This window comes from Carettochelys insculpta, chromosome 3, assembly GCF_033958435.1.
Source record: "Carettochelys insculpta isolate YL-2023 chromosome 3, ASM3395843v1, whole genome shotgun sequence".
In the NCBI taxonomy this organism is placed as follows: Eukaryota; Metazoa; Chordata; order Testudines; family Carettochelyidae; genus Carettochelys; species Carettochelys insculpta.
This window is the reverse complement of record NC_134139.1, coordinates 69,504,651-69,517,526: the sequence shown is the minus strand read 5'-3', so window position 1 is coordinate 69,517,526 and position 12,876 is coordinate 69,504,651. Positions and strand designations below refer to the sequence as shown.

Here is a 12,876-nt window from a genome sequence, read left to right as displayed (position 1 = left end):
AAAGCAAAGTCACTGTCCACTGTCATTTCTATCCTTTTATTTATAATCTCATAAATATACAAGCTGCTGCTAGCTGGGCATAACGCTTCTTCTACCTGGTCTATATTCAGTAAAAGATCCATGGCACAGCACAGATGCAACTTGTCCAGGTCAGCTGACTTGAGCTTGCAAGCTTCAGGCACCTAGGCTATAAAATTGCTGTGTAAATGTTTGCACTTGGACTAGAGTCAGGGAGGTGGATCTCCCTGAGGTGGATCTCAGAGCCTGGGTTCCAGTCCAAGCCTAAATGCCTACACTGCTGTATCCCCAGAGAGCATCTCTCAGTGAGCTGATGCAGACTCTAAGACTTAGTGCCACATCTTTTATTACAGTATAGATGTAGCCTTACTATCGGACACCATTCTGGCTTTTAAGCTCTTTATTAAGTAATCCTCAAGCAGTGAGTTTTGTTTGCCTCATCAGACAGCGGGGGAGGCATGAGACGTCTTGTATTCTACCCCTAGCTCTGCTACTTGCTGTGAGAACTTAGCTGTTAGGGTAGTGATAATCACTTTTGTAAAGAGTTGAGATGTGATATTTTTTTAAATTCCTGTGTGCAAATCTGAGCAACATATGATAATTTCCTTTTAAATTGCAGAAAATCTGTGGGAAGAAAATTATATGACCTCCATATTACCAAACACTTTTTAAATCTGTAAATTCCAATATACATTGAGCCATGATTTAACAAAAGTGAAAGTATTCATAACTTTCTCTTGCGCTTGCCAGCAGACAAAGGATGCATAGATGATATGCTTTGTGGGTGAAAAAACACCTCCACATTTCAGGTTGAACCTCTTTAGTTCAGCGCTCTCTGGCCCAGCGACATTGGTAATCTGGCATGGTTTTAGTCAGTTGGATGTGTACCTTTTATGGGTGTGGCCAAGTTTCCCATGGTCCCATAAAGTTTGTCTACAGCCACCAGTCATGGCTATCAGTGTTCTGTGCTGTTATTAAGTTGTAATTTACCACCTAATATCTTCTAAGAGCACAGTGAAAAATGTAGGTAATGTTACTAGACAATTTTGACCTCTCATGGTTTGGCAAATTCTCTGGTTCAGCATTGATCAGAGGCACCAGACTAGAGAGGTTCAACCTGTACCTAACAGAAAAGTCTAACACATTACCATACAAAATTGCCTCTTTTTTTTCTTAATAAATGGTTTAACTCTGAATGCTAAAGACAACCAAGATTACAATCAATCAGAAGTAAAAATGAATCATATAATTCAAAAACTGGTAAAGACCCTGAGATGAGACATCATCAAGTTCAGTCCCCTGCCCTCATGGCAGGACCAAGCACCATCTAAATCATCTCAGTTAGATATTTATCTAACCTGATCTTAAATATCTCCAATGATGGAGATTCTACACCCACCCCAGGCAATTTATTCCAGTGCTTAACCATCCTGACAGAATTTTTTTCCTGATGTCCAGCCTAAATCTCCCTCACTGCAACTTAAGCCCATTGCTTCTTGACCGATCAGCAGCAGCTAAGGAGAATAATTTTTCTCCCTCTTCCTTTCAACACTCTTTTAGATACTTGAAAGTTGCAAACGTGTCCCCTCTCAGCCTTCTCTTTCTCCAAACTAAACAACCCATTACTTTTAATCTTCTCACACGGATCATATTTTGTAGAATTTTAATCATTTTAGTTGCTCTTCTCTGGACCCTCTCCAATTTCTCTGTGTCTTTCTTCAAATGTGGTGCTCAGAACTGGACACAGTACTCCAGTTAAAGTTAGCCTCATCCTCACAGAGTAGGGTGGAAGAATTACTTCTCTTGTCTTGCTCACAGCACTCCCAGAGTCATGTTTGCTCTTTTTTTCAATAGTGTCACACTGTTGACTCATTCTCAACTTGTGATCCACTGTGGCTCTTATAAATCTAGATCTCTTTCTGTGGTACTCCTTTCTAGGAAGTTACTTCCCATTTTGTATGTGTGAAACTGATTGAGATTTCCTCCTTAAGTGGAGTACTTTGCATTTGTTCTTATTGAACATCATCCTATTTTCCTCAGACCATTTCTGCAGTTTGTCCAGATTATTTTGAAGTCTGACCCTATCCTCCAAAGCACGGGCAACCCTTCCCGCTTGATGTCATCTACAAACTTGATAATCCTACTCTCTATGCCATTATCTTAATCTAGTATCAGAGGGATAGCCGTGTTAGTCTGGATCTGCAAAAGCAACGAGGGGTCCTGTGGCATCTTATAGACTAACAGAAATGTATGAGCATAAGCTTTCATGGGCAAAGACCCACTTCGTCAGATGCAGGTAGTGGAAACTTGCAGAGGCAGGTATAAATATGCAGGCCAGAGCAAGGCTGGAGATAACGCAGTTAACTCAGTCAGGGAGGGTGAGGCCTACTACCAGCAGTTGATCTGAAGGTGTCTTAATTTAGTTACTGTCTGTGAATGTTTTATCCAACCAGTTATGTGCCCACCTGCTAGTAGCCCCATGTGGGTTGCATTTCCCTATTTTAATGATAAGAAGGTCATTCGATACTGTATCATAGATCTAGGAGGATACTAACAATTCCTCTCTTTCAATTCCACTGAATAGAAATCACATATAATTTCTTAATTTCTCATTCTTACTCTATGTAAAGTGCATGCACCGCCTGCTTGTGTTTGTAAAACAAATATAAAACTGTACATTAAGCCACTTGACATCAGGAAGTGGAAAGGAATTGGAAATCTGTAGGAACACAGTAAAGAATGGGAACCAGAGCTAAAAATGTGCTTTCTCTTCTTGGGTACTGTAGTGAGTAATGTCTAATAAAACTAAAACTTCATTCTCTCCGTACTTTGTGTCAGTTTAAATATCTGTTTCTGAGCCAGTGGCATAAACAACATGTCTTACTATCTTTCTGTGTCACCAAAGATGTAATAGATTTTCTATAAAAAGAAGAATCTGGGAGAGCATTTCAAAGTGGTATATAAAGTACTTTAGATGCAGGTGGTGATGATTTCTGACTACCAAAACTTGTTACCAGTCTAATTTAAGTGATTTAAGAGCATCTATTCTGTTAATTTTGGAGTTTGTGCTTCTAAATCTCTTATGCGTTTTTTGAAAGTTCTACCCTGGAGTCGATTGTCTTCAACAAGGATGTATAACTATGTGGAAAGAAGATATTTGTTCCCACTTCTTTTGTTTTTAATATTATAAGATATCTCTTTCTACTTAGCAGTGGATTGTGACAACTTATCATCTGAAACATCAGGTTGCTTATACCCTGATTAACTCAGGGCACCTGTTGTTGTGTGGACGCTCTCTTTCGAAAAATCACCTTGATCTTTCAAAAGAATGGATCTGAGGTTTGATCCATTTTTTGCATGTAGATGCTGTCTTCTGAAAGCCAATCTTCCAGAAACTAGTTTCTGGAAGTTTGCCTTTCCAAATTATGCTGTAGTGTAGTGCCCTATGATGTAGGAGATCTAGGTTCTGTTTCCAAGCTCTGCCATCAGCCTATTGGTTGACCCTGGGAAAGTCATTTTCCCTTCCCGTGTTTCAGTGGATCTCTCCCACCCATGCCTATGAGACAGCTGTGGAATTGTTCATGGTAACTACTTTTTCTGAATGTTCAAAGTATCCCTTTCCTCTTACAGTGCATTCCCCATTTTGTGGCATCACATGCCCAGAGCTCCTTACTGGTATCCTCAGTGCTGTTATGCAAGGAGTCTCTACATATCAAGAACTCACAATATTTAACAGTTGCACACACACCTGATGGCCGAACAGAATTGCACTGGTTCCACCACCGAGCAGAACTTTGCAACACCAACAGGGGAGCCAGCATTTGTCCTCAGATGAAAACATAGTTGAGCCTAGTCTATAGTAGTCACTGACCTTGATTACCAAACCACTGCACAAGCTACAATTTCTAGCCCAGAGGTGTAGCAACAGGTCAAACAGGAATGTATTGGTAAAAAATCACTATACAATGTCTGACATTCTCTTTGGTTATAACAAATTTATAAATTGTAAATTCTTCAATTTAATTTAATCAAATTTTCAAGAAACTTTATAGGCCCTTCTCTTATGATGATTTGTATCAGCCAAGCTAACTAAGTCTTTCAACCATCCCTTTTCTTTCATCAGGATAGTTCCTGGATTACCGGATGCGATTACCTTACTCAGCTGAAACGTGTTGTTGCTGTAACTGAAAGGACTGTTATAATCTGGGATTATAAATCACAAGGCAGCTGCCAGGTATTGTTTTGGCTCATGTAAATATTAAAAAAACTTAACATGCTAAAGAATCCTCTGTGTTCTCATCATGCAGTCCTGTTGCAATTGTCTGCTAGGCTCAATTCTATTGCATGGCAATGAGTTCCTGCAAAAGAGTAAATAAATAAATAAAATGGCCTTCCCTCTGGAACAAGTGGAATATCTGAGGTTTTGGGACTAGTGGACAAGTCTTTAAAAGAAGTTTAATGAAGACTTTTTTTGGAGTAGGTTGATAGTGTGATGGATCTATTAATCAGGGGACTACAGTTCCTATCAGCATCTCCACCACCCATCCTCTTCCTCATGGTCTGTAATGAGTCTGTATCTGATGTGACCTGACCTGCTGGTTGCAGCCTATTGTCATCTATTGACAAGAAATACATGATATGGCTTCAGCACTGCGATTAGTGCCATGGGAGAACAAGAAACAGAAGGAAAACAGTAACAAGGGTTGCAAACAGAAGGACAGAAGAACAAAGATTGCAGACAGAAGGAATAGCAATGAGAGTTGCAAACAGAAGAAGAACTAAAGGCTGCAGGATCTCAGCAATGTGTCATTCTTCAGTACCCCCAGATAACTCCAGCTTTGCCATACCTTCACAGTGGACAGACTTAACGCATATTTTGCTAGAGTTCTTTATCTGCTACAAAGCTCCGTAGGAATGCAGGTATCTTCTTTCATTTATGCTATGGGGAAGTAGGAGTGGGGCCTCAGGGCAGAGCATGCCCTTAAATCCTTTGACTTTACTGAAGACAGTCACAAGATAATGATAACAGATTTCTGGGCATGTTTGATGGACATTTTATACCACAGAGAAATGTGATTTCTGAAAAAAACAAAAATGTTTGCACGAGAGAATCCAAGAACCAGGGGCCTGTGTTGAATGTTGCATAAGTGCTAGGCATCCATTGGCTGAAATCTCTGATCTTGCAAAACATGACAATCAGAGGCTGGTTATTGAGCTAACAGATAAAAATCTTTCTCGACAGCTAAGCCATACTTCATACTCTTCCCAGTAAACGGAATGGACACTCTGAACTGATCAAACAGCATTAAAAACAGGCTGGAGCAACCTCAGAAAAACCTAAAACTTCTAGCCTAAGGGGGTCAAATTCCAGTCAAACTCCAAGGGTCCCAAACCCGCAAGGGGCACCGATCCACCCCCTACAGGCTGGGCCTCCCAGTCTGGGGGTGCATCCAGGGGTCTGTCATGCAGGTGGCCCTTCCTGGCCTGTGGTGTGCAGGCCACAGGTGCTGTCCAGCACTGACCGGCCGCCACCCCCATCCACTGAAGGCAAGTGCTGGGCATCGCTGGTGGGCCACCACAGGGTGCCGCATCTCATGTGGGGGGTGGCCTGTGTGTGGCCTGGGACCACCAGTCCTGCGTGCAGGTGCGCACCCCTCCCTGTACATACTGGAGGGTCCCTCGGTGACATCCGAGTATGTCCGGCTCCCTGTCAACTGGCTGGAGGAGTGGGAGGGGAGGATGATGGTGAGGTCCCCCTCTTCACTCAACCACTCCATAGTCCTCTCACCCTCCTGGGTCCCCGGTCCAGGCTGCTCCACCTCTTCCAGCTGCAGATCCTTGGCCGAGGTGCCCAGGAACAACAGGGGTAGGGAGCTGTCCTCGGGCCCCAGGATGTCCTGGAGATCCTGAAAGACGGGGCATGTGGCTGGAGCAGCCCCGGAGCGGCTGGCCTGGTCCCTGGCCTGGGCATAGCCCTGCTGCAGCTCCTTGACCTTGGAGCATACCTGCTTTGCAGTATGCTCTGGGTGGCCCCTGGTCAGGAGGTGCTGAGCCGGGCAGCTGAAGGCAGTGGCATTGCGCCACTTGACCCCCATCTCGTACAGGGCCTCCTCCTCCTTCCACAGGCTGAGAAGGTCCCACAGCTCCTGCTCCGTCCTGGAGGGGGCCCTTTTTTTTCTCCCCCAGGGAGCTCTGGGAGCCCTGCAGGGGCTCACAGGGGAAGCATGGGGCTCGCAGGGGGGCTGGCTGCTGGCCATGCTGCGGCACTGGAGTGTGGGGCTGGGGCACATGCAGAGGCTGCTCCTAGCACGCTTTCAGCTTCCTGCCACGGGTTTCCTGCATGCATGCAGCTTTAAGGCAGCTGGACACAGGGACCATAGAGCCCCACTGCTGCTGGCTGGAGCGGCCCTGTGCTGCAGCTGACTGGTGCCATGGCAGACCTCTATTTTGAAAAAGCGGACTGTGGAGTGTCTACACGTGTACTCTTTCAATTTAGTATTTGAAAAGGGGCCGATCTTCCTGATCTGGGATTGGGGTTCACATTTCAACATCTGCACCCAGGTCTTTTGATTTCCTTTAGAAATATGTCATTACACGTATGGATGCGCCTCCCTCTCTTTCGAAAAAGGGCCGCTTATTTCGATGTTTTGTGCACATGTAGATACAGTTCTTGAGTGTGGTGCCAAATCGAGAAATTGTCTTCAAAGAGGTGAAAGGAATCTTCTCCAAAGTATAAGTTCTCAAACTATTATGTGAACCAACCCACAATGGTCAGTGTAGCTAAAAGTAGTGGTGGCTGTTGTGTGATTATAAAGTGCCGCTTTCAAGTTACATGCCACCCAAGTAGCTGGGGGCCTTTTGAAAGGAACCTCTGATTTCAAAAGCCGCTTCTTCCCGTTTGGTTTTGGGAAGAAGGGGCTTTTGAAATTAGGGGGTCTTTTTGAAAGGCCCCCAACTACACAGGCGTCATGCATTTCAAAACCGGAACTTTCAAATTGCCCAGGGCCGCCATTATGCTAATGAGGTGCTACATATTCATGGCAGCACCTCATTTGCATCTGCTGAAATCCCTCTTTACCGTGCCTCTTCCAAAAGGATGGGGGCTAGTGTAGCCACAGCCCTGGAGTGACATGATTTTGAAAACTCTGTCCGTGTCTACACTACAGTGATCTGTCAAAAGAAGTTCTTCTGGAAGATCTCTTCTGAAAAACTTGTTCTGAAAGAGCGCGTCCACACACAAAAAAGCAGATCAAACGATCAATCCACTCTTTTGACAGAGTGTCCACACAGCCCCCAGTCTTTTGAAGGAACAGTCCAGGAATTGAAAAATCCAGAGCCATGAGAACTGCTTTTTTGAAAAAAAGGGTTTGAGGAGCATCTACACACACTTTTTTCAAAAGAAGCTTTCAAAAGAAGGTGCTTTTCCTCATCTGGGATCAGAAGAAGGCTTCCAGAAGAAGAGCCGTTTTCTTTCAATTTCAGATCAAAAGAGTGCATTTAATGTGTGGACGCTCCGTGTGTTCTTTTGAAAAAGGGTTTGATTTTTCCAAAATAACTTGCTGGTATAGATGCGGCCTCTGAGGTAATTAGATGTTAATATAAATGGATGAGCATCATAAAGGCTATGCTCAGTTGCTTTAGGGCTGCATCAAATAAACTCTTTACTGTATTTCACAGGATAATTGCTTTATCATCAAACCAATGGAACATTGTCTGCTCTGTGTTTGTACGGTGAATTTAGGAGATCAGCAGGCTAAGGATGACATCCTAATGGGAGATGATGGGGGTCACGTCAACCTTTTTACAGTGACCAGCGAAGACTTTGGACTAAAGCAATCCAAAGCTAAGAAGAAATCACAATTGCAGATCCTGGACTCCAGGAAATTCAAGAAGTAAGTTGTTTATAGTAAAATACTATCGCATTCATCAAATAATTAAACTCTGTTTCTCAATGATCCATGCTTCTAAAAATGCTTAAAAATGGACCTTGCCTAACATAATAATGAAAATACCTTTGAAAACAAAGAGCTGATTTTTTTACTTCTTCTGTGAAGGCAACTCCAGTGTTCTCTATGGGAGATCTGCACACAAAGCAGCTATAGCATAAGAACCACTAGATTAGTCCAGTTTTATTCTGGTGTAACTTCATTGCCTCTGCTAGATGGAATCAGAACTGTTCATTTGTGTGGCAGTTGTGTCCTCTTATTAAAGAAATATGTTGTCATGTCCAGTATTGCATGCCTGTGGCTTTGGAGCTGATGGGTCTGTTTTGTACCTCTTTTGCTGTGAATGGCGAGCGTTGCTGGTGTGCACTTTTAATGACAACCTGAATGTCTCTATTATTAGAATATACACACATATGTCATACAATAACCTCTTAATTTTTTTCCCCAGTATTAAACGAAAACTCCATGATGACTGGGTTGTGAAAGTTAAATTTATCTCTGCCCTGAATTGTTTTGGCTCCTGCTCCTTAGATAGTGTCCATTCGTTCATTTTGGATGACTTAAAGAGACTAGAGGACAATCTGTAAGTAGAGCCATGCATCCCACAGTGGAACACAAATGATTGAAATAGTTACATTGGAGTTCAAGGCCCGTGGACAGTGGGAGGATGGTAGCAGCCCCCGGCGCACTGGGACCGGGTCTTCTTGGAGTCAGGTTGCTTGGGAATGCAGGCCAAAGTGGGTGGTAAACTCCATCTAAGGCTATATACATTGGAAAATAGTACATTTCACAATTCTATAATTACAGTAGCTATATCTTTTGGCTAATTAAAACTAAGGGATAATTGGAATTAGTCATGCAAAATTCTTCCGAATGAGTCCCGATAACAGTATATTGGTTTTTGCTCATTAACTTTTAAATGCCATATGTTATTTTATTTCATTTAACATTTAAAAACAAATTCTGTTAGCAAGGTTTGTCCGCTTTGGCTTATTTTCAAAAGGCAAATTTACCAAGCATTAGATCTCCTCATAGTCTCTTTGTTAGGTAGAATTTTAAGGGCAAATGCAACAATTACGATCACCTAGTTTCACCAATGGCATAATACAGGCAATAGATTCCTAGTAATTCCTGCATCAAGCCCATAATTTCTGATTTTATGTGTATTCTGTGTATTTTTTAATGAGAAAAAGTAAAATGGCCAAATCAACCAAAGTCACTCACTGAGTCACTAGCAGAGGCTGGAATTCCATTAAAAGCCATGAAAGCGTATGCTCCAATAAATCTGGTAGTCTATAATGTGTCACAGGACTTCTCGCTATTTTTGTGGATACAGACTAACACATCTGCCCCTCTGATACTTGTTTAAACATGGTATAATACTGTCTGTTTTGGCTAATGGTGTCCAGCACAGATACTGATGTGCTATTAGTTCAAGTTGTGTGTCTGGATAAAATGGTCCTTGTCAACCATGGCACAGTATCAAGTCTTCAGAAAAAAACATATTAGAATTGCTAAAGATTCTATTTCGACCAACATTTCCCAGCTGATCAAATGACTTGGTAATGATTACAGACCTGTTCGGGAGTTTTCTGTCCCAAGAGGAGTTAATGCCTTCACATACTGTGGAAAAGCAAATGTCATTGTTACTGGGGGTAAGTAAAATATTTATGTTATGTATGATGAAGAGCCAATGATATTTGTCAGCATTTTCTGCCAAATATATTCTTTCATTTTATCTTTTTCCACTAAATAAATGCTAATAATTATTCTAGCTTGTTGGTCATTATAATAAATACTTTAATAATAAACTCCTGGAGACAGGGACTTTGTTTTATATTGGTACAGTGCCTAGCACAGTGTGGCCCCAGTCCTGGACTGGAGCCTGATTTGCAAAGTGGGGAGTACTTAGTCTGGATTTGATTCATACATTGCTTTCTATGTCTTTAACAATGATGAGTAGTGTTTAGTACCACTGGCAGCTAAGATCTGGCAGTTATCTGATGTATCAGGAAAAATGAGCAGTTATCTGTCAATGTGTCTCCTAACTGGATCTACTAATTTAATGATAAATCCTGCTTTCCGTATGCACAGCACCTTTTACCTGAAAATCATTTGCCAAGTTACATTAACTTCTCCATTCTAATAGATGCCCTTCCTGGGCCTTACTTTCCTTACCCAAAATTATCCACTAATCAAGTCAAGAACTGATACATAATCTCCTCTCGGCTAGTCCCAGCTCCAGCCAAAGGAGAGTGAAGGATTGCAGAAAGGACCAGTGTGATATAACCCAACTCTAATGGCCTAATTTAAGCTCTGAGAAGTGGTGGTCAGTTAACAACACTGATTCATCGCTGGATGACAGATTTTTTTTTCCTTTTCTCTTTTCCTTATGGGCCAGAATATCTGTCCTCCGTGATTTACATTTTATTGGGTTCCATCTGTTAGGAAACTTTTGTATTTTTCCTAAAAACTTTAAACCATTTTAATGTTAAAGTTGTACGTCTTCCTGTCCAATTTGTTTTGTATAGTTCAGTGCTTTGGTGAATTATTTCAGACAAAGCCAAAATGAACTCAATGGAATATTGCAGTAGAGTAGTTATTATATTTTTATAGATTGGCAGTGCTTTCTACTTTTCTAAGTCATGGTTCAGCTTGGTTCACTGAGGGACTGGAGTGGCTCTCGAGAGGGGCAAGTGGGCTGAAGTAGTCTTGTACAGGAGAACGCTGAGAAGATGAGAGCTGACTTCTATCTTTTTGTTTTCCTTTGTTAATAAAACTAAATAGCCAGTCCGAGAGTGAGTTTGGGTTATTTTGTATGGAGTGTCTGAAGAACAGGTTGGGAGACAAAATAGCTTAAGCTCTGAGTGGCACAGATCTGAAGTACGCTGTATATGTGAAGTCTCTCTGTAAAAAGCCTTAAGATGATAGTACTGTGAAACATGGCTGGATTGGGCTACGTCTACACTACGTCTTCACTAGAGTGCTCTTTTGAAAGGGCACCATTCAAAAGAGAGTAGCTGAAAGACACCTTTTTGAAGGGGAGGGCCCACACACAGGCTGGGGCTGGCGCTGTCACTACGTGCTGTTGAAAGGGCCAATCACCCTTTCGAAAGGGGCCAGTGAGCCCTTCAAAAGACAGCGACTACACATACCCAAGCCCTCTTTCAAAATGCTGCAACTGGGGCATCATGGCAGACAAGCCCTTCTGGCCTCCCCTTTAAAGGGTCCTGTTGCAACACTTCCACCCTGCACAGCACAAGGCCTGCAGAGCTACTACCTGCCTCGCAGACACAATGCCCACAGGACAGAGTGTGAACCAGCAGCATCTGGAGACCCTGTTTGCTGCTGCCAGCAGAGTGGTCAGCCTGCTGGCCAGAGCAGTGGTGGCCGCTCTGCAGCTCCTGCTGAGGGAGGCTCCCCAAGGAGCAGCTGGGGATGCCCCAGACCCTCAGTTCCTTCAGTGCCACACCCCCTCAGGTGCTCCGCCAGGTCTGGAGCTACCCCACCAGCTCGGACTGGTGGGAGCACCTAGTCATGGGGGAGTGGGATGACGACCGGTGGCTCTGCAACTTCCGGAAGAGATGGCCGACCTTTCTGGAGCTCTGCCAGTGGCTGTGCCCTGTGCTGAGACATAAGGACACCCAGATGTGGCACGCCCTCCCCGTGGAGAAGAGGGTCTCAATCGCTGTCTGGAAGCTGATCACTCCAGACAGCTACCTCTCCGTTGGACACCAATTTGGTGCGGACAAGGCCACAGCCACAGCCATCGTGATGGAGGTAAATGGGGCCAGGCCAGATGGCCACCGGAAGGCCAGGGGACCCAGGACTGGGGACCTGGGGTGGTGCCTGGCACACTCTGCACACCCTCATGGGTGCACGTCTCCCCCTCCGCAAGTGGTGCACACCCTCAGTGTGATGCTCCTCTAGAGGGTGGTCTGCATCAGGGAGCTGGACAATGGCAATCACGGGCTTTGCTGTACTCGGGTTCCCAAATTGCTTCGGGGCCCTCGACAGGACTCCTATATCCGTCTGCGCCCTGGAGCATGGCAGAGGACAATATATAAACAGGAAAGGCTACCACTCCGTGGTCCTGCAGGCCATGGTGGACAGCTGGGGCTAGACAACATGTCTCTTCCTAACAGCTGATCACCACCATGGTGGACCCTGCTCTTCCGAAAGAGTGAGTAGAGGAACATCTACACAGGCCTTCTGTTGAAATGAGCTTTCAAAAGGGATGGTGTTTCCTATTTCATGTTTGGAAGAGTGATTTCAGATGCTGGGGCACGTTCCTTCGATTCCGTGTTTGAAAGAGCATGAAGCATGTGTAGATGCACCATGCACTCCTTTGAAATTGGGCTTGGGCTTTTGGAAACGACTAGTGTAGACACAACTTTGGTGTTCTGGCTATGTACATGTCCTCCAGTTTTGATCCATGTGCTCTTAACTCTCTGAGTCCTGCTTTAAATTTGGGATAACTCAAAGTAAAATTTATTGATAACTGTCACGTTGTAACTAGTTTTGTGTGTTAAGCTATTCAGTAGGAACTGAATTGATTTTTATATGGTGTTAAGAGCTTTTCAGTTCTTAACTGTTAAGCATAAAGAATCAAATGTGGCATGATTTTTACACTAACCCATAAATATACTCAAGCATGTTTGAAATTTGGACTTAGGTTCTCTTAAAATGCTTGTGAAAATTTCAAACATGTCAATGCATCTACTATAAACGTTGGATTTGTATCAGAACCAAGTACCAGGTGTTTGGTTTTGCTTTGGATTGTCTGGATATTTTTGAAAGAATTACTAGCAAAAGATTACTACATAATAAGAGGAAGCATCACAGATAGGCACAAAAGGCTTGATTTTCATTCACTGTAACTCGTTTGCGCCACTCTGATGCTGTTAAAGGG

General features: G+C 43.4%; 1 protein-coding gene across 1 annotated transcript in view; it reads left to right on the top strand.

The window, feature by feature from the left end:
- Positions 1-12,876, top strand: part of WDR64 (WD repeat domain 64) — a 139,211-nt gene that overhangs the window by 42,156 nt on the left and 84,179 nt on the right. Inside the window, exons 6-9 of the mRNA XM_074988638.1 lie at positions 4,142-4,252; positions 7,696-7,910; positions 8,413-8,547; positions 9,540-9,619. Coding sequence (XP_074844739.1) covers positions 4,142-4,252; positions 7,696-7,910; positions 8,413-8,547; positions 9,540-9,619 — 541 coding nt within the window. The remainder of the gene's footprint in view (positions 1-4,141; positions 4,253-7,695; positions 7,911-8,412; positions 8,548-9,539; positions 9,620-12,876) is intronic.